The 21,761-nt window shown below is 41.3% G+C and overlaps 1 protein-coding gene across 4 annotated transcripts in view; it reads left to right on the top strand.

Annotated features, from left to right (window-relative positions):
* Positions 1 to 21,761, top strand: part of MYO1D (myosin ID) — a 378,547-nt gene that overhangs the window by 279,769 nt on the left and 77,017 nt on the right. The window contains exon 22 of one of the 4 annotated variants that reach the window (XM_063628495.1): positions 1,518 to 1,634. The exons of the other annotated variants lie outside the window; for them this stretch is intronic. Within the exon in view, the coding sequence (XP_063484565.1) occupies positions 1,518 to 1,572 (55 nt within the window). The 3' untranslated portion in view covers positions 1,573 to 1,634. Of the gene's footprint in view, positions 1 to 1,517; positions 1,635 to 21,761 lie in introns of those variants that run through there. 4 annotated transcript variants of the gene reach the window in all.

Raw genomic sequence — 21,761 nt, 5'->3', positions numbered from 1 at the left:
TCCCCATCCCTCAAGATTTTTGGGCTTTGGATCAGAGAAGACTTACAATTCATTGCCTCTCCTATGCATGAAGGCAAAACACTGGGGAGCTGTGGCTCAACACGTTTCCAAAGGTGAGAAGTTGGGTTCAGTAAGAGAGAACAGCATAGAGCATAGCGAACCCACGGGGAGCAGCAGGACTCAAGGTGAAGCCGGACCTGAAACATCCAAGCCCCAGGTCTGCCTCCCCACGCGGCCAGCCACCTTGTGGCCATCAGACTGTATGCCCTTTGTTGATTTTGTGTGACCTAAAGCAGGCCAATTTGTCAAAAACCAGTTCACAGATATGCACGTGGTTAACACTGTTGTACTGTACACTTGGAAATTGTTGGGAGGGTGAATTTTATTCTCTTGCAGGGGCAGTGGGGTGCCACAAGTTTTGTTTTTGTTTTTGTGGGGTTTTTTGGTTTTATTTTGTTTGTTTGTTTGTTTTTTGAGGCAAAATTTTGCTCTGTCACCCAGACTGGAGTGCAGTGGTGCAATCTTGGCTCACTGCACCCTCCACCTCCTGAGTTCAAGCCATTCTCCTGCCTCAGCCTCCCAAGTAGCTGGGACTACAGGTGTCCACCACCACGCCCAGGCTAATTTTTAGTAGAGATGGGGTTTCACCATGTTGGCCAGGCTGGTGTTAAACTCCTGGCCTCAAGAGATCCACCTGCCTCGGCCTCCCAAAGTTCTGAGATTACAGGCTGAGCCACCATGCCCAGCCTTTGCCACAGTTTTTTAAATGGATTTTAAAAATTAGTTCACCAGAAGTCAGTTTGCCCAATACCAGTTCATGGAACTTATAAAAATTTGTGAAGTTACCAAAAACTAGTCTTGAAAAAAATCCTTGAATATGTCTCTTCTAACAGCTTTTTAATACGTGTTCAGGGTGAAAAAAACTAAAGCTCTTAGGTTGGTTTAGTCTTTTTATTAAGTGGAGCAGAAAAAATGGACTTCACTCAAATGTACAGGTATGCTGTTTGGAGTTTATTTTGAACGATCAGAGAAGGACATCCCTCTGTTAGATGCTTCCAAAGAACTAGCAAGCATGTGTGTCTTTCATCAGGCATCGTGCCCTTAAAGGGGCTCCTCCCAGGTAGCAGTGCCAGATACTAGGGTTTGACTGTCAGAAACAAGCAACCTACATTTCAGGTCATGCAGATCCACATTTTTCCTAGAAGGTAGCTCTACACACTGTCCAACCAGCAACTGTCAAAATCCACAGATTTTAGCATTTCCTATGGGGACTTTAGCTTATCCTAAATTCTAAAATCCTCTTTGTTATTTTCCATTTGATATTTAGCTTTCTTCGATCAAATTTGCCAGATGACTAATTCATCTAATTTACCAAATTCATAGATTTACCAAAAATGTGTTTCTTTTGACTCTTTATAAAGTATACAATTCAGCTAGGTGAGATGGCAATTAATAGCTTTTGAGGATTTCTACAAAGTTCTAATTGACTGATTTTCATCTTGTTTTCATAACAACAGTTTAAGGAATGGTCCGTTTGTTTCTGACCCTGCTGCTGCAGCTGGAAGTAGCTGAAACAGAGGAGAGAAGGGAAGAAAGGAGAGTCTGTGCCCAGTGCATCTGGGCCGCCATCCCACAGGGAAGGGAGGCTGAAGAGCAGAGGGAGGGGAAGACTAGGGGGCCAAGAAGGGGTAGGCTGAAGGGTGGGAGAGAGGCTGAAGGCCCAAGAACCCCAGGTATTCACAGCCCCCATTGACCCTGTTAGTTCGTCCAACAAAAATTGGATAAACAAAATGCAGCCTTGTTAAATATGCAAATTTGGTAAATTTGGCAAACTAGTCATTCAGCAGATGACTTTTGGTGAATTCACTATTTGGCAAGTGACTTTTTTTTTTTTTTTTTTTTTGAAACAATGTTTCCCTCTTGTCACCCAGGCTGGAGTGCAGTGGCGTGATCTTGGCTCACTGCAACCTCCACCTCCTGGGTTCAAGCAATTCTTCTGCCTCAGCCTCCTGAGTAGCTGGGATTACAGGTGCCCACCACCACACCTGGCTAATTTTTGTATTTTTAGTAGAGACGGGGTTTCACCATGTTGGCCAAGCTGGTCTCAAACCCCTGACCTCAAGTGTTCCGCTCACCTCAGCTTCCCAAACTGCTGGGATTACAGGCGTGAGCTGCAGCCCCTGGCCTGGCAAGTTACTTTTTACTCAATGAATTGTCCTAGTTCTTAACAACTTTTCCTTTTGCTTAAGTCATTATGAATTGAGTTTATGTAACTTGCATCCAACAGAGTCCTAACCTAATGAGTCCTGGAAAAACTAGTAACAAAAATGAGAGAGGAGCACTGCTTGTTGTTACAAGGGTAGGAAAGACATCACCGTTTAGAGAAAATGGTATCATGTTAAAGAAACTTGTTTTCATCATACCCATCAAGAAATAAGTTTTTGAAACTAAGAACAAGCATCAGAGGGAATTTAAAGCCCAACTGGGAAAAGAGGACTGCTGGATGCTTTATTAATTCACACTCCAGGCCAGATGACTCACATCCTGAGACACTGGAAAGCATCTTGATATGAACCCCCATTCACTCTGAGAAATCTTTGAGCAGTCATGGAGAGTGGAAAAGGGCCAAGAGACTGAAGGCAGGTAAAGGTTTTCCTTGTTGTGCAAATGTGAACACAGATGCAAAAATTATATATAATTATTGTTGAACCTGACATAAATTTTCAGCAAAATTCTAAAATTGTCATAGTTTATACATACTTAGAGAAAAAAAGCCACCAAAGAAAGCATAAGTTCAGTGAGAAGAAATTGGGAAAACTAACACAATTTTTCTTAATGACTTGAATGAAGACATACTTACAAATTTGCAAATAAGAAAAACCCAGGAAGGATAACTTATATTTTGATGACAAGTTAGGATTCAAAGTATCCTGACAGACTAGAATAATGAGAAGAAACCACACAACTATATAAATGTATAATTCTGCCTTTGGGTTCAGAATGTCATTTGCACACATAGGGAATAGGAAAGCCTCTGGGCCCATTCTGTCCCCAAGATGCTAGAATCTGTGATTCTTTCAGTCATAGGCAACACTAGAGTGGAGATAAGAAACCACCAGAGAAGAGAGGAAGAGATCATTCTTTCAGATTAATTTTTCCTCCTGAATTTTAAGAGGATGAGGGATATAGTATTTTCTGGAGCTTAGAACACGGACAAAGGCTCAGAAAACGAATTCTTATGGTTTGCTCAGGTCTTTCTCCATGGCATGCATTCCTTACTAGACCCTCTGCAAATCCCAGACTTCTCTGTTTAATGGGGAAAGGTTTGTTCTATTGAATTCAAAGACCATCCTCTAACCTTTCTTAAAAAGGTAATTACAATTGCTTCCTTTAGCTTCTCTTTGACGCGTAGAGAAATTATTCCAAGCCTCCTTTTCTTCAATATTTGAAACCAAAAGAAGTAGCTGACATGATATTTATGGTCAAAAAAAAATGTTTTTTGCACTTAGTGTTTTCTATTTTCGGTCTTTAGCTGTCTCAAAAAAAAATATGGAATGTTGAATTTCCTATAATTGTTATGTATTAATTGTATAACCAGAAAAAATTATTTAAACATTAATACGAGACTATTTTATTTTAGACCGCCCTTCCTTTTTTTTTTTTTTTTTCCCCCACTTTGAGACGGATTCTTGCTCTGTGGCCTAAACTGGAGTGCAGTGGCACAATCTCAGCTCACTGCAACCTCCGCCTCCCACGTTCAAAAGATTCCCTTGCCTCAGCCTCCTGAGTAGCTGGGATTACAGGCGCCCGCTACCACACCTGGCTAATGTTTGTATTTTTAGTAGAGACGAGGTTTCACCATGTTGACCAGACTGGTCTCGAACTTCTGACCTCAGGTGATCCTCCCACCTCGGCCTCTCAAAGTGCTCGGATTACAGGCGTGAGCCACCGCGCCCGGCCAGACTGCCCTTTCTTACAGAAACAAAGCAACTAGTAGCCAGTAAATTCACATAAAATTTTCATAGTGGAAAAAATCAGCTCAATCCATGCAACAATCGCTGGTAAGACAGAATCATTACTAAATGAAGCAAAGAGTTATATCTGTTCTTAGGAAGAAGGATACCAGGCCTAGAATATCATTTACAGAATGAAAAGAATCTGAGGGTATGAGAAGAAAAGAAATTTAGATATAAAATAGAAAAGGAAAGCAGCCTTACAGAACCAGATGATTCAGAGAACTCCTTGTCATAAAAAAGAAAAAAAAATGAGAGAACAATTTGTTAAAGAATATTATATTTCTTGCTAACCAAGACAAATGAAAACAACCCAAGCCCAGCCTAGCTAAATTATGCCATCAGAATTAGTAACTTTCCACATCTGAGGCTTCTTTGATGCATGGAAATCCTTGGCCTTCTCTGCTTGGCATATGCTTTGAATTAACAGACCTATTAGGAATGAGTATTTGACAGGAAACAGACAATGTGGCTTCTAGTCCTAACTCCGCCACCAGCTAGCTATAGGCCTTTGAGCAAAATCAACGTTTTTTTGTCCCATAGTTTATCAAAAGACAGCTCCAAATTTGTTCATTCCTTTAAAATATATATTTCTTTTTACAAGATGAAAAAGTTCTGGGCCAGGTGCTATGACTCATGCCTGTAATTCCAGCACTTTGGTAGGCTGAGGCAGGAGAATCAGGAGTTTGAGACCAGGCTGAGCAACATGGCAAGACTCTGTCTCTTCAAAAAAATTTAAAAATTAACAGGGCATGGTGGCATGCACCTGTAGTACCAGCTACTCCAACTCCAAAGGCTGAGGCAGGCAGGAGGATCACTTGAGGCCAGGAGGTCAAGGCTGCAGTGAGCTATTCCAGCCTGGATGACAGTGTGAGACCCTGGCTCGAAAAAACAAAAAAAGTTCTGAAGATCTGTTTCACAACAGTGGCAGTATATTATCAAGGGAAACAAATGTATAATGTATAATAAGTTTGTAGAAGTATAAAGAAAGTGGTTTAAAGCACAGAGGTAAAAGTACATCTTTAGATAGAAGTGAGATTTGGGGAAAATATCATAAAAAGTAGATAGTATTTGTTCTGGATATGAGAACGAAGATGGTCCCTAAAAAGTAGGACACGGCTGGACATGGTGGCTCACGCCTGTAATCCCAGCACTTTGGGAAGCTGAGGCCAGAGGATCACTTGAGCCCAGGAGTTCGAGGGCAGCCCAGAACTGCCACAGATGTTAGAAATCACCAGTAACAACATTAAAATTATTATTATAACTGTGTTTTAACAAAAATTAAAGGTGTGCAAGATATTTAAAAAGACCCAAATAAGCAGGGCACGTGGCATATGCCTGTAATCCAAACACTTTGGGAGGCTGGGGCGGGCAGATCACTTGAGCCCAGCAGGTCAAGGCTGCAGTGAGCCTGGATTGTGCCACTGCACTCCAGCCTGGGTGACAGATCAAGACCTTGCCTCAAAAAAAAAAGAAAGAACAAACAAAGAAAAAGACTCAAATCAAACTTCTAGAAATGAAAACTATGATGTCTGATATTAAACTACAGTGGCTGGGAGTAACAGCACATTAGATATTACAGAACTAAAAATTGGTGAATTTAAAGACATAGCAATAGAAACTATCCAAAATGAAGCACAAAGAAAAGATAAATTTTCAAAAAATGAATAAATCATGAGGGAACTGTGGGACAGTTTCAAGTGGCCTATATTTAAAGCAGTAGTAAGCAAAGTCCCTGAAGGAAGGAGGAGGACAGAAAAAATACTTGAAGAAATAATGGCTGAAATTTTTCCAAATTTGATGAAAACTATATAAACCCTTAGATCCAAGAAGTTCAATGAACCCTAGGCACAAAAAAAGTCATGAAGAAAACTACACTAAGGCATATCACAATCAAATTGCTCAAAGCCAGTGATAAACATTGCCAGAGGAGAAAGACACATTATATACAGAGGAATAAGGATAAGATGACAGCAGATTTCTTGTTGGAAACAATGCAAGCAAGAGAGCAATAGAGAAACAAATTTAAAGTACTGAAGGAAAACCCCCTCTACCTACAATTTCATACCAAGCAAAAATAGCTTTCCAAAACAAAGGTGAATTAAAAGACTTTTCAGACACAAGAAAGATAAAACAGTTTATTCCCAGAAGACTCACAGTACAAGAGATGTTAAAGTCCTTCAGAAAGAATAAAAATATACCACATGGAAATATAGATCTCCAAAAATGACAGAAGAGCACTAGAAATAATGGCTACACAAGCAAATTTGTAAGATTTTTTTCCTTGTTGTTTAAATCTTTTTAAAAAACAATTATCTGTTTTAAAAATAATAGTAAAAGTAACGTGGGTCAATTCATGAAGAGAACATAGCAAACCTAAATATATATGACCCTAAAAGAATTTCAAAATGTGTAAAGCAAAAACAAACAACAAGAGAAAATGGACAAATCTACAATTATATTTGGAAATTTCAATTCTTCTATCTCCATAATTGATAGAACAAGTCAATAGAAAATCAGTAAGCATATAGAAAATGTGAACACTGTCAACTGAGTTGAACTGAGTTGAACTAGTTACCATTTATAAAACATTCTGCCTAACAGCATCAGAATACACATTCTTTTCAAGTGCATACTTGCCAGAATAGACCATATTCTGGGTCATGTCACAGTTACAGTAAATATTATGTAAAAGCATTAAAAATCTCTGCCATAATGGAACATAATTAGAAAGCAACAGCAAAAAGATCCCTGGAAAAATTCCTAAATAATTGGGAGCCAAATGACACACTCCAAAGTAACTTATAGGTCAAAGGAGAAATTAAGAGACATTAGTATTTTGAACTTCATGAATATGAAAACAATAACATTTCAAAATTCATGTAATGCTACTGAAGCAATACTTATTTCCAAAATACTTTGGAAATATACAGGACAATAAAATGCTTTTCTTGTAAAATGCATGGATTTTAAAAGTCTCAAATCGATGCCCTCAGCTTTTATGTCAAGAAACTAGAAAAAGCCAGGCATGGTGGCTCATGCCTGTAATCCCAGCAATCTGGGAGGCCGAGGCAGGTGGATTGCTTGAGTCCAGGAGTTCGAGACCAGCCTGGGCAACGTGGTGAAACCCTATCTCTACTAAAAAATTACAAAAAAATCAGCCAGCCATGGTGCCTCACGCCTGTAATCCCAGCACTTTGGGAGGAGGCCAAGGCAGGCGGATCACCTGTCCAAGACAGGTCAGGAGTTCAAGACCAGCCTGGCCAACATGGTGAAACCCCATCTCTACTAAAAATACAAAAATTAGCCAGGTGTGGTGGTGCACACCTGTAGTCCTAGCTACTCATGAGGCTGAGGCAAGAGAATCGCTTGAACCTGGGAGCAGAGGTTGCGGTGAGCTGAGATCGCTCCACTACACTTCAGCCTGGGTGACAGAGCAAGATTCCATCTCAAAACACACACACACATACACACACACACACAAATTAGCCAGGTATGGTGGTGTGCACCTGTATTCTCAGCTAGTTAGGAGGCTGAGGTGGGAGAAACACCTGAGCCCAGGAGGTTGAGGCTGCAGTGAGCCAAGATCAAGCCACTGCACTCTAGCCAGGGTTGCCAGAGTGAGGCCCTGTCGGGGAAAAAAAAAGGGGGGGTGGGGGGATGGAAGGGGAGAGAGAGAGAGAGAGGAAGGAAGAGAGAGAGAAAAGGAAAAGGAAAAGGGAAGGGAGGGAGGAAGGAAGGAAGGAACTAGAAAAATAAGAGCAAATCAAACCAAAGAAAGCAGAAAAAAGGTCAGAACAGAAACCAATGAAATGGAAATCAGAAAAACAATAGCAAACCTCAATAGTACCAAAATAAAATTGATACACATCTAGTAGGACTGATGAGGAAAAGCAGAAGACACACATTCCCAATATCAACATGAAAAATGTGACATCAATACAAATTCTATCAATATTAACTGCGTAACAAAAGAATGTTATACAACTTTATGCCAGTAAATTTGACGGCTTAGATTAAATAGACTCCTTGAAAGACGCAAACTACCAAAACTCACACAAGAAGAAATAGATAACCTGAATAGCTCTATGTATATTAAAGAAATTTAATTCATAGTTAAAACCTTTCCACAAGGGAAACTCCAGATCTAGATGCCTTTACTGGGGAGTTCTACTATAGATTTAAGAAATAACACCAGTTCTACACAAACTCTTCCAGAAAATTGAAAAGGAGATAATGCTTTCCAGCTCATTCCGAGGCCAGCCTTCCCCTCATACCAAACCAGACAAAGATAATACAGGAAAAGAAAACTACGGACCAATGTCCATTAAGAGCATAGATGTAGGAATTATAAGCAATATTTAGTGCATCCAATTCAGCATTTTATAAAATAACAAATCAAATCCAACAATATATAAAAAGGATAATACATTGTAACCAAGTGGGATTTATCCCAGGCATGCAAGGTTGGTTTAACATCCAATAATCAATATATGAAATTCACCAGATAGTCCGGGTGTGGTGGCTCACACCTGTAATCCCAGCACTTTGGGAGGCCGAAGCGGGCAGATCACAAGGTCAGGAGTTCGAGACCAGCCTGGCCAATATGATGAAACCCCGTCTCTACTAAAAATACAAAAAATTAGCTGGGCCTAGTGGCAGGCGCCTGTAGTCCCAGCTACTTGGGAGGCTGAGGCAGAAGAATTGCTTGAACCCTGGAGGCAGAGGTTGCAGTGAGCTGAGATGGCACCACTGCATGCCAGCCTGGGTGACAGAGTGAGACTCCGACTCAAAAAAAAAAGAAATTCACCAGATAAACAAACTGAAAAAAAAAAAAATAATCTCAGTGGTTGCAGAAAAAGCATTTAAAATCCAGCATCCATTTCTGGTTAAAAAAAAAAAAAAAAAATCCTCTTAGCAGACTAACAATAGAAGTGGACTTCTACAACCTGGTAAAGTACATCTATGAAAAAATCTAAAGCAAATATCATATTTAATGGTGAAAGACTGAATGTTTTCCTCTTAAGATAGGATTTGACTCTATTGCATAATTTTTGGATAACTGGTTTGTCCATTTTGGATAATTATATTAATTGAATAATTTGTATTGTCATTTTATATTATCATGGTGGGAACAGTTTGGCAGTGTTTTAAGCTAAACATATCCCTGCCACATATTCCAGCCACTGCAGTCCTAGATATTTAGGAGAAATAAACACATTTATCCATGTAAAGACATACACAAATGTTCATATAAAATTATTTGTAATAGCCAAAAACTGGGAATAACCCAAATGTCCATTAGCATTGGAAGATGAATAAACAAACTGTGTTATATCCATACAGTGAACTACTACTTGGTAATAAAAAGAATAAGCTATTGATACACACTACAACTACAACATGGATGAATTTCAAAATAATTTTGCTTGGTGGAAGAACCCAACCTGAAAAGTGTATCCATTTATATACAACTCTAGAAAAAACAAACTATAGGAGCAGGAAGTAGAGCAGTCGTTGTCAGGGGATGGAGAGTGGATAGGGAGGGGCAGGAAGTAGGAATTACAAAGCAGCACAAGAAACCTTTGGGGAGTAATGGATAGTTTGAGTGCAGTGATGTTTTCACAGGTATAATACATATTTCAAAACCTGTCAAATTGTATACCTTAAATATGTGGAGTTTATTGTATGTCAGTGATGCCTTAATAAAGCATGCCTTAATAAAAGTGACTAGAATCTGGAGTATAGGGAGGGATGTTCAGGTGAGACAGGGCCATGAATTTTGTATAGAAGAAAACAGCACGAACAAATACATAAAGGAACTATTTGAAAATACATTGGGCTGGACGTGGTTGCTCATGCCTGTAGTCCCAGCACTTTGGGAGACCATGGCAGGAGGATCACTTGAGTCCAGCAGTTTGAGATCAGCCTGAGCAACATGGTGAGACCCTGTCTCTATAAAAAAATTTTAAAATTACCTGTGTATAGTGGCACACACCTGTAATCCCAGCTACTCGGGAGGCTGAGGCAGGGAAGGATTGCTTCAGCCCAGGAGGCTGAGGCTGTAGTGAGCTGTGATCATGCCACCGCACTCTTGCCTGGGTGACAGAGCAAGATCCTATCTCAAAAAAAGAAAAAGGGAAAAGAAAAAATAAAAAACATTGCCACTGTTCTGAAAGCAGTGAGTAGTCCAGAGTGGCAAGATCAGAGATTGTGTTGAGAAGAGTGGCAAGAACTACCAGAAAGGTATGTAGATATGACCAGATTGTCAAGGAACTAGAAGGAAATGTAAATGGGTCTGAAGTTATGCCAAAGCAGGAGGAAGTCACCAAGGAAACATGTAGAGTGAAAAGAGGGGCCAGGATAGACCCCTAGGCAATTCCTACATGGAATAAATGGGAGGTCAAAAGGTAGGAGGAGACTTAAGGGAAGTACTCTCCCAGAAAGAAGACAACAAGGTCAAATGCCTCCGCATTAAAGGAGACCTAGCCCTAGAGCAGTCCCTTTGATTTGGTGGCCTTTGAAAGCACCTTTTGTAAAGGCATTGAGGGTAAAAGCCAAATTGCATGCTAAAATTAATAAAAAGATTAAATGGAAGTATAGTCTGATCTTTAGAATATTATCTTTCTATTACAAATTCTGTTTCAAACTCAAAAGCTTAATTTTTCATACTGTACAAGTTTAGGAAACCCAGTTCCGAGGATCTGTTCTGTAGGTGAGAACCTGAAAATCTAATTGTGGGTATGTCCTAAACTCGGCCAGCTAATGCTGATTCCCAGATGAGCAGGGTTCTGGAGTTATTATTCTATCAGGTGAAAGTAGTAACCTTGTAAATGTGGGTGTTTGATCCTGAGAAGACGGCGCATAGTTTCCTAACCTTATACACATAGGGAATCTGATATGCCATGCCCCTTGGGGCCCCCTAACTATGTGACCCTCTATGATTTGATGGCAATTTATTGGACCTCTGATGGGCTGAATAAAAGAACTTAGGACCATTAACAAAGGGAAATATTTTTACCACATAACTTATTTTATGTATATGAGGTTTCAAAGCAATATTCTGCTACTCTCTTATATGCAGGTTGTGCCAGCCATCTCTTACGTTTTATAAACCTGGGCATTCTAGTAGCTACCTCTAAGGTCTCTTTGAAATATGTTTCTGAGGCCGGGCGCGGTGGCTCATGCCTGTAATCCCAGCACTTCGGGAGGCCGAGATGGGCGGATCACGAGGTCAGGAGATCGAGACCATCCTGGCTAACACAGTGAAACCCTGTCTGTACTAAAAATACAAAAAATTAGCCGGGCGTGGTGGTGGGTGCCTGTAGTCCCAGCTACTCAGGAGGCTGAGGCAGGAGAATGTCATGAACCCAGGAGGCGGAGCTTGCAGTGAGCTGAGATCGTGCCACTGCACTCCAGCCTGGGTGACAGAGCAAGACTCCGTCTCAAAAGGAAAAAAAAAAGTATGTTTCTGAATCTTGAAAGTTCTGTCTGTTGGATTCTTATTTATGCTCTATTTTCAACTCTTACTAATGAAAGCTAAATCACATTCTTTTTTTTGTGACTAGACTGTGAGTCCTTGGTAAATAAACTCAGTACTGCTGTTAGTTAAATGATAGCCATCTGTTCAGAAGAGCAGAACTCAAACCTAAAAGCATCCTTTCTGCAAAAGGAAAGGTATAAAAATAAACATCTCAGCACCTGACAAATGTTGATTAGTCATTAGACACTATATATTATCTCTGTTCTAAATCACTTATCCTGGCTGGTGTGGTGGCTCACACCTATAGTCCCAGCACTTTGGGAGGCCGAGGTGGGAGGATCACTTGAGCCCAGGAGTTCATGACCGGCCCTGGCAATGTAGCAAGACCCAGTCTCTACAAAAAATACAAAATAAAAAATTAGGCTGGGCATGGTACCTCACGCTTTTTTTTTTTTTTTTTTCCTGAGACTGAGTTTCACTCTGTCGCCCAGGCTGGAGTGCAATGGCGTGATGTCGGCTCACTGCAGCCTCCACCTCCCGGGTTCAAGTGATTCTCCTGTCTCACCCTCCTGAGTAGCTGGCATTACAGGCGCCCACCGCCACACCAGGCTAATTTTTTTGTATTGTAGTAGAGACGGGGTTTCATCCTGTTGCCCAGGCTGGTCTCAAACTCCTGAGCTCAGGCAGTCCACCTGCCTCACCCTCCAAAACTGCTAGGATTACAGGCGTGAGCCACCGTGCCCAGCCTACCTCATGCTTTTAATCCTAGCACTTTGGGAGGCCAAAGCAGGAAGATCGTTTGAGCCCAGGGGTTCAAGAGCAGCCTGGACAACAAAGCGAGACCTCGTCTCTATTTGAAAAAAAAGATAAAATAAAAATTTAAAAATAAAAAATTAGCTGGGCATGGTGGCATGTGCTTGTAGTCCTAGCTACTTGAGAGCCTGAGGTGAGAGGATTGCTTAAGCCTGGGAAGGTCCAGGCTGCCGTGAGCTATGATCATGCCACTGCACTTCAGCCTGGGTGACAGGGCAAGACTTTGTCTCATTCATTCATTCACTCATTCATAAATAAATGACCCTTCTTAAAAAGAGGCAGTAGTAAATCAAAGCTGATATTAGATGAACAAAATATGAATGTTACCACAGAAACACATTTCTTAGGCACATGGACTACCATCATATGATTTAGTCCAATGAAGGTTATTTTGATATCCTGAAGAGTATGTGATACATTATTGATATGTATCACAGAATTCTCTGTAGAGTTTTGTACTGCTTTAAAAACCTTTTCACTGTCCTTTTATAACAGATTACAGTTAGATAGTCACAATTGTCCTCAGAAATTGTCCTTGGTAGTTGACTCTAATGCAGATTCCTAAATATGCTGTCCTTTGTTGCTTCTATCTTAGATAGAGATAAAAGGTCAGGAGACCCAGTTTCCTTTAAATATAAAACCTTGTAGTTTACAAACTTGCCATCAGTCATAGTGCTTAGAACCTAAATAGCAAGTGGGGCAGAGTAGCAAGCTTGCAATTCTCCAAAGTTCTTTGGGATAGTAGATATTTTGACATGCTTTATTTTTCTTCTCCTGACTCACCCCTGATCTACCTAAGAGTGAACTAATTTTACTCTGATTTTGTTCTTGAAGTCTACTAATGGATTCCCTTTAATAGGTAAAAGGAGTCAAATATACAGCTTTTAGTGGTTTTGAGGTTCCTGTGGTTTTGCATCTTCACTGTTGTCACATCTCTTAGATGAGGGCATTGATTGACACACACCAAAACAAAAAGATTCTCCCTCGACAACAAGCATACTAGGAACCTACCTTTTAAAAGCCCGTGTTTTCTTTTCTGTTGCCATGGAATGCTGTCCCCTGCAGGTTGATTGCCACTACAGGTAGTTGAGCAAAGAATCATCTTGGTAATTCTGGAGTCTGTACGATGAATGTATTTCTGACCCATCAATCTAGCAGTCATCTCTCTGACGGGCAGCATCCAGGCAAACTCCAAAGAGAAGAAGCAGGAGCCATTAAAACATAATGGAGTGAAAACAAAGTTAGGAGAAACACACCCCAGAGGGAATGGGGGGTGAAGTTCATGGGATTCGCTGCATAAAATGGAAACAGGAGCGGATAGAGAACTCACTATGCATCTGATAGGACTAAGATAATAAGGTGGGTATCCATAAGTCACCCCAGAAAATCTCTTTCCTTGTACTATATAATCACACCACATGGAAAATTTTATTTAACCAAGCAAAATTTATGGTGGATGTAATGAACTTTCAATAAAGCCTCACTAATTTCAATTTTACTCTTTCAAGATTTTCATCAGTAAATTAAAGGATACAAAAGAAATCAAATGTAAGGCTTTGTAGCCTGAGGCTGCTGCGTAATGATTTTTTAATGGATTGAGCTATATACAGACAAGGTAAATCAAAGGTCTTCGGATTGGAGCTACAGAAAGTAGGAAGAACGTTTGGCTGGGCCAAAAGGAGCCTTATTTAAATACCTGCTAATTATTTGAGTTTTACTCTAGAATGTTTTTATCATGCTTACTATTATGTGAAACAGTACATAAATTTGGGATTCTTTCATCAAAATTAGTGCTTTAGGTTTGATTTCTGTATATCAACATTCCATTGCTTTTATTAATAACAATAATACTTCCGATACTTCCTATCAGCTCCCACGATTATGTCAATAACTTTACATAAACTGTCTTATTTATCCTTCAAAGTCACTGTATTACAAGGTAGACATATTTATCCTCATTTTACAAATGAAGAACCTGGAGTTCAGAGCATATAAATGATTTGTCCAGGGTCATGCAGCTAGCAAGTGGTGAGCACAGACAGATTCAAACCCAGTTATTTCTGACTTCAAAGCTCATGATCCCTGCAAACCACTGTTTTAGATGCTAGGACTAGGGAACCTACACAGCTCGCCAGGGATATGCTTCTTGACTTTCAGAGGGCTTCAGCTGCACCTCGTGTGCCTTTACTTTTATTTTCTCAATCTGTATAGTGAGCCCACATTCAGAAGTGCCAGGCTGTCTTTCTAGATAAGTTAGGTGCCAAAGATACAGCAATAAGCAAGATACTATTTCTTACCACACTGAATTTTCAAATGAATAATTGAAAGCAAGTACAATGGTGATGAGCAGCGTGAAGGAGAACTAAATGCTGTGAATAAGAAGTTTACTAAGAAAATGATTAGGAAAAGAAGACTTGCAGAAAGACAATTAGCCTGATTTGGAGAAGAATTTGTGGAGACGCTATTTATATTTGAAAGAAAGAAAACTGAACTTCTTTACTCAACATACTATAATTCAAACTAACCCACTTAATCTAAATTAGCTAGCTTTACAAATTTCATCTTGGGTGCATCAATCTGGATAGTCTTTGCTAGTAGTGATACAACTGTGCACATGTATGTGAATTCTCTTCACTTATACTAGATGCTAAAAGACAAGCTTCTGTAAAGTACGGAGAGATAAGTATTGTCTATCTGTAACTCTATTCCCAGCCAAAGTATCAGTCAGGTATAAAGTTAAAAATAAACAAGGGAGAAAATATGGTCAGAGTCCGGGCACAGTGGCTCACACTTGTAATCCCAGCACTTTAGGAGACTGAGGTGGAAGGCTCGCTTGAGGCCAGGAGTTCAAGACCAGCCTGGGGAATATAAGGAGACCCTATCTCTACAAAATAAAAAATAAATAAATTAGCCAAAAGTGGTGGCACATGCCTGTCGTCCCATCTACTCAGGAGGCTGAGGTGGGAGGATTGCTTGAGCCCAGGAGTTCGAGGCTGCAGTGTGCAGTGATCACACCACTGCACTCCAGCCTGGGTAACAGACCAAAACCTTCCCTCAAAGAAAAACAACAGCACAGTCAGAGCCTTTCACACACACCCTTTGCTATGAAGTTTCCTGAGGATATATTCCAGCAAAGTAAGGTAATAAAACAGGAAAGAAGAAGACATGAGAGTCAAAGGTAGCAGATCCAAATCAAGAGAGAAATAGAGTGGCAGCTGTGGCACAGACTGACAGAGCAAGAAGACACAGGGCTCTGATGATCGGTACCTGTGAAATGCGGGGATTCAAGGGATTTTATTCAATTCTAGACCACGGAAGAGAAAAAGCAATTGTAAGTTCCAAGAAAGAAAATAGAACATATTTGGGGACATTACTTAAATAGTGAATAATAATTATAGGTTTGCAGGAATAAAACATTCTTTGATTTCCAACTTTTAGAATTAATCTTAACCAAAGTATAGAAGCCTTAATTAAGGCTACAGAACACCGAGTTGATAATAGTATTTTTTCAGTGCCTTGTATGTGCCACGCATTGAAGGTGACTGGGATACAGGCAGTGAACAAAACATTTCTTAAAGGGCTCATATTCTAGAAAGGGGTATGAACGCTAAGCAAGTACAAATATTGAGGTCAGGAGTTCGAGACCAGCCTGACTAACATGGTGAAACCCCATCTCTACTAAATACAAAAAATTAGCTGGGCATGATGGTGCATGCCTGTACTCCCAGCTACTCGGGAGGCTGAGGCAGGAGAATTGCTTGAACCTGGGGGGCGGAGGAAGATAATGTCTGGAGTGCTGTGAAGAAGCTGAAATTGGGTAACATGAAAGAGCATAGCTAGGGAGAAGAGGTTGCTTTTGCTAACATGGAAAGCCTGTCAGAGAGGACCCTTCAGTTAGGATTTGAATGACGAGAAGAAGGAGAAGATCTGAGATGTTACCAAGCAGAAAAGTAAAGGCCCTAAAATGGAAATTAGCTTGTGACCGTGGAATGATAAGTGCCTGTGTTGCTGGAGCAGAGTGAATGAAGGGAAGAGTATAGGAGATGGAAGTTAGAGATCACCCAGGCCAGATCATTGAAGGCCTCGTGGATAATGATAAGGGGATTTTAGTAAGAGATTTTTTAGCAAAGGGAGTGACGTGGTCTGACTTGTATTTCTGAAAAATCACTCTGGCCATTTTGTGGAGGGTGGATTATAGCGAGACCAGAGGGTGGCTGGTCCTAAAATTAGAAGACAGTGGCTTGTACTAACATTTTAGCCATGGAGATGGTGAAATATATTTGGAGGTAGAAATGACAGGACTTATGTGGGCGAAAGGGAAAGAGAGGATTTGTTTGTGGCTGCAGCATCTGGGTAGATGGAGTAGCACTGGCTGAGAGTGGGGTACTTGGGAAAGGAGCATCTTTGGGAGGTAAAATCCAGAGATCAGTGTTGGAGATGTCACAAAGGAAGCAGCCTCAGCCTCTGGTATAGAAGTATAGCTGATGGGAGGTGGGCGAGGGGAAGTAGAAGTGCTGGAAGGAAGGTGGAGATACTGGCATCAGCACCTTAGAAAATGGGAAATACAGAGAGAGTTTCTTGTTGATGGAACAAAAATAAAGGATACATATATTATTTAATGTGGTCACGAAGTAATACAACTATTGATGAAATTACAGATAAGGAGAGCAGGGGTTATTAGTGATGTGAACCTAGATCTGTTGTAAAAGGAAGTCAGTGGATATATATCAAGTTGATAATTTCAGATAAATTGAAGTTGATAAATTCAGAAAGGTAATATCAGCCTGTTATTTAGTGTTTGGAGTTCAACATAAAAAGAGCTAAAAGTAGAAGCAATTTAAAGCAAGCACAAAAGAACCAGCAGTGGGTTAAGGGACTGTTGCTTTTCATTTTTTTCAGTCCTCTGCATGGGTTACTTTGCTAGAGTAAAAGGGTAATATTCTTAATTGCCTCGACAAAATCAGATTTTCTGGATGTGGAATGGAAGTGATTTTTGATTTCCCAAAATTAATTGAACAGGGGAGAGAAAGTTTGAAAGTCTTATTTCTTCAATATACCACCAAGAAGTTTTCATTTTAAAATATGCTAGAAAGTGGCAGTGGATATGCTACCAAGTGTCAAAAGAAATGGCTACTTCCTTTCTTGACTTACAGAAATTTCCACCCTTTTATTTTAAACCCAATTCTGGGTCCTCTGCTACCTTCTGGAGAACAAGGAATTATCAACCCGACCCCACTAGAATTTACAGTTTTTCTAGGCCATATGGCAAATTTAGTGGAATTGCAAGTTCCAGGAAAGGAGGAAAGGCTTGATACAGGGAAGAGCCCAGGGGAGCAGAGGAAAGGCAGCAGCAGGAACAGATGCTTGGAAACTTCCAGTGGAGGGAGGGCCAGAGGCGGGGTTGCCAGGGTTAAAAACCAGACGAGTGTGGTCAGTTTTTGACCACTTACCAACCAGTGAGGTTTTCTTTACCCATTGGTTTGCCTGCTTCCACACCCCACTCCCCGACACCTCCTCTTCCCTCCTGGCCACCCTGCATCCTCTCAGCCCAGCAAGCCCCACACATACTTCCCACTGCTTCACCTACTCTAGCACCAGTGGTAGAAACACCCTTTAAGGTCTCTCTTCCAAGGGCCATTCTGTGCATGTGTATTTACTTTTCCCTTCACCCGCCCATCTTGTGACTTCTGAGTCCCCTTTTGCCCAGCACTGTCCCTCCAGCACCCTTTCCTCATGGGAGCCAGCCCTTTCCGTAGCCTCAAGTGGAACTAATCTGTCACTTCTTTCTCTTACCTTCTATTCCTGACAACAACAGACACTTGTGCTTGGTGACTTAGATTCCTATCTATAGCATTAATAGACACCTTTAGGATATGCATATTAGAAGCAGGAATGTTGTGTTGTTTCCTGTCTTAGAGCCCAGAACTTGGCATTGTAGAATCCATCTGTGCAGATCAATCATATCAAACTGGGATGTCACTGAGTTTTTAGAGGTTTGTGAACTTTACAAGAGTTGCTTTGAAAGGAGCTTTGAAAGCCTGAAGAATGTTTGTTAGAAGAGCCTTAAAAAGTGTAATAACCGGCCAGGCGCAGTGGCTCACGCTTGTAATCCTAGCACTTTGGGAGGCCCAGGTAGGTGGATCACGAGGTCAGGAGATCGAGACCATCCTGGCTAACACAGTGAAACCCCGTCTCTACTAAAAATACAAAAAAATTAGCCTGGTGTGGTGGAGGTTGCCTGCAGTCCCAGCTACTTAGGAGGCTGAGGCAGGAGAATGGCGTGAACCCAGGAGGTGGAGCTTGCAGTGAGTCGAGATCATGCCACTGCACTCCAGCCTGGGTGACAGAGCAAGACTCCGTCTCAAAAAAAAAAATTTTTTTTAATGTGGTAACCTTGGCTTACCATGCATGAGGGTTGATAGGAGGAGACTATCCTGTACCCATTCTACAACCAAGGAAGTCTGATTAAATGTAAGGACAAGTTTTTGACTGTCAGAGACTGATTACATGATAACTCCTTGAGGGCCCTCTGGTTCTGGGTTCCACCGTCTCTTACAGGCAATTGGTGAGGGTGAGGCATCATGAGACTCTGAGGCTGGAAGGAACTTAGAGATTCCAGCCAATTCAGCACAGTGGTCAGACTTAAACAGAAGTCATCCCTATCTGCTCAGTTACCGCTCTGTTTGTGAAGACCAGCAGAGGAATATATCCCACAGTTCCCTTGGTGATTTATTTAATGATCTTAAACATCCTGCTCAGGAAACTTGGTCCTATTTCTAACCAAAACTGCATCTGCTGTGGTCTCTTCCAGTTCTCAGAGACTGTGGGAAGCAGCTGTCACCATCTAGTGACTCGCCCTGTGATACCTTCACACACTCATCTGACCTTTTATCTCTCCTTTATTCCCGGATCTTATCTTCTGGCTCTTTAATATATTCAAGTTATACGTGCTAAAGATCAGCAACAGTTCAAAAGCTCTCGGAGCAGGATGACTACTGTGTTGCGTTTACTTTCTCACTCTGTAAAGCAACTGGAAATTCAGATTTAACTAGAGAGGAGAGTTACCAATCATTGCTCATCTCTCCAAGACTAATGCTTTGGGAGAGAAAAGGCATTACAGAGGCAGGGAATTCACACTCCTGGGTGTGTCCCATTGCTCATCCAGTGGGAGGTGATGGTTCCCAGTCTCAGTCTGGGGCACTTCCTTTCACTTCCCCTGGGTGTTCACCATTGCGAGGAACAGGTTAGATGGGGAAGAGCTGCACAAGAATTTCACACAGTGTCTTTTCCGTGGCAGATACTATTACGGAATTGGTCATGCAGGTCTGAGAGCACCACATGCAAGTTAAAGTACAAGAGGCCTGTGCACCCTTGGGCCCAGTGCACCTGCAAACACTTCCTCGATTAGTCGGCGCTTAGCTGACTTAGTGTCTTGGCCTAGAGCAATACTATCCCCAGTTAACAATGGAAGTGAAATATGCCCATTGCTGTCTTCACCCAGAGAAAATAGATTGCTCATATATTACTTCCTCCATACACTCACATGGAAATCAGCTGAAGTTTCTATGACGCCGGGACAGTCAGCAGCTCTGCCGTAAAACATTTTAGTCGTAAACATTTATTTATAACACAGATCTCAGTGTATTTATTTAAAAGGCATCAGATTATCCAGTCATGGGATTTATTATCAACTGACAGTTTCTGAACACGAAGGAGGTACAAAACACTCCTCTACATATTGGGGGTAGCCACAAGGATGACTTAAACCCCCCAACATCAAGGAGTTCCCAGTCTAGAGAGGGAAATACACATAAAAACAAATGATGGCTGTGTCCAGTCAAGGTGCATAGGAGCATAGAGGCTGGACCTGTGATTCCAGAGAGTAGGTGCAACTGCTCTTCGAGCTGCCCTGGAGGTGAGCACTCACTCTTCCAGAAGAGAAGCTGGAAGGGCTGAGGTCTGGGACAGAGAGCACGGAAAGGGCAGATCCCTCTCAGAGGCTGATCTGGGTGGGGAAGAGTCAGAAAATGTGGGTTCAGTTCAGATTGCCAAGGACCTTCTATTCCATGTGAGGTGACCACAGATCCCAGTTTGCCTAGGTTTATGCTTGTTGCTCCAAGATAATCATCAATAGAGCTGCGTCCTTTAACTCTCAAGAGTGTCCCAGATAGATGATAAGTCCCACAAACACCTGACTTATACAGCTGTGCAAAGGGGGTTGATAGGTTATATCAATCAAATGAATGAATCAGATATATGTCCTGGAAAGATAACTCCAGCAGCCATGAGAAAAACAGTTTGCAAAGGGATGAGACTAGAGATGGAATCCCTTCATACAGAGAGAAGTAGAATGAGACATACTTGCCTTGAAAACGAACCATATTCTAAACACAGACTTGCCTAAATGTTGGTTTTAAGATTGTCTCTGTTTCCACAATTTTTTTGAACTGTGTCAAGCTGCATAGATGTTCTGAATGTCTTTTAGGTTCTCAGTAATTTTCAGAAATAATGCTAGCTGCCTGACACCAGCCTTTTTTTTTTGTAATATTGCAGAAAGATAAAGAGGATTCTGATAAATACTTGGGGGAAAAAATCTCAAGACTCTTTTGGATAAAAGGATTTAATGTTGCAAAGGAGCTCTGATCACCCAAGTTTGGTGCAGAAGTTTGCGTGACCTTTTTCTAGGAAGCTGCTGCTCACCATTATTGCAGCATACCTTTTGCATTGTTTGCTAGTCATGCAAACAGGTTTCACCAAGCCACCCACACTTCCCAGCCATCTTTTCTGAAACTACTGAATGCATCTCTGAGATGGATTGGGGTGTAGTCTCCAAGACACAAAGCTGAGGTAATACAGTGGCCTCGTTAGCACCACCGAACTACCCAGACACAGCCTCAATGATGCAAGGCACTTTCGGTAAGATGCTTCCTGTAGGTGTCCTTCTGTGCACATATGCTCCCTTCTTCCAGGGCTGCTTGGACTTGATGACTAAGAATGATGAAAGAATGAGACCCCACAGTGGCCAAGTCATCCTGAAGGGGGTGGCCATGGCTGAAGCCCAGTTCTTAGCATGCTCGTGCTTGAGAAGCAACACAGCACAGGGCAGAGAAAGAATACAAGGTTTGGAGTGAGATTGGTCTGTGTTTAAGTCCATCCCTGCTACTTACTAGACAAGAGACATCAGATGTTAGTTAACCTTTGTGTACCTTATTTCATTCCCAGGATTGGGACAACAATGCCTGCTGTACCTGGTGGTTGGGTTTGTGTTAACCTAGCCAAACCCCCAGCACAGGTGTGGCACATGTAGGTGCTTAGTTGACGGTGGCTAATTTTATTACTGTTGTCATCGTGATTATTACAGAATAGGTTCTGTTTAAATACATTCATTTGCTGAGTCAACATCTATTTCTTGAGCACATGTCACCTGCTGAGCAGTGTTCTCTGCCCTAGGG

This window comes from Symphalangus syndactylus, chromosome 20 (genome assembly GCF_028878055.3).
Source record: "Symphalangus syndactylus isolate Jambi chromosome 20, NHGRI_mSymSyn1-v2.1_pri, whole genome shotgun sequence".
In the NCBI taxonomy this organism is placed as follows: domain Eukaryota; kingdom Metazoa; phylum Chordata; class Mammalia; order Primates; family Hylobatidae; genus Symphalangus; species Symphalangus syndactylus.
Note: the sequence above shows the minus strand (reverse complement) of the source record. Positions and strands in the feature narration are given on the sequence as shown.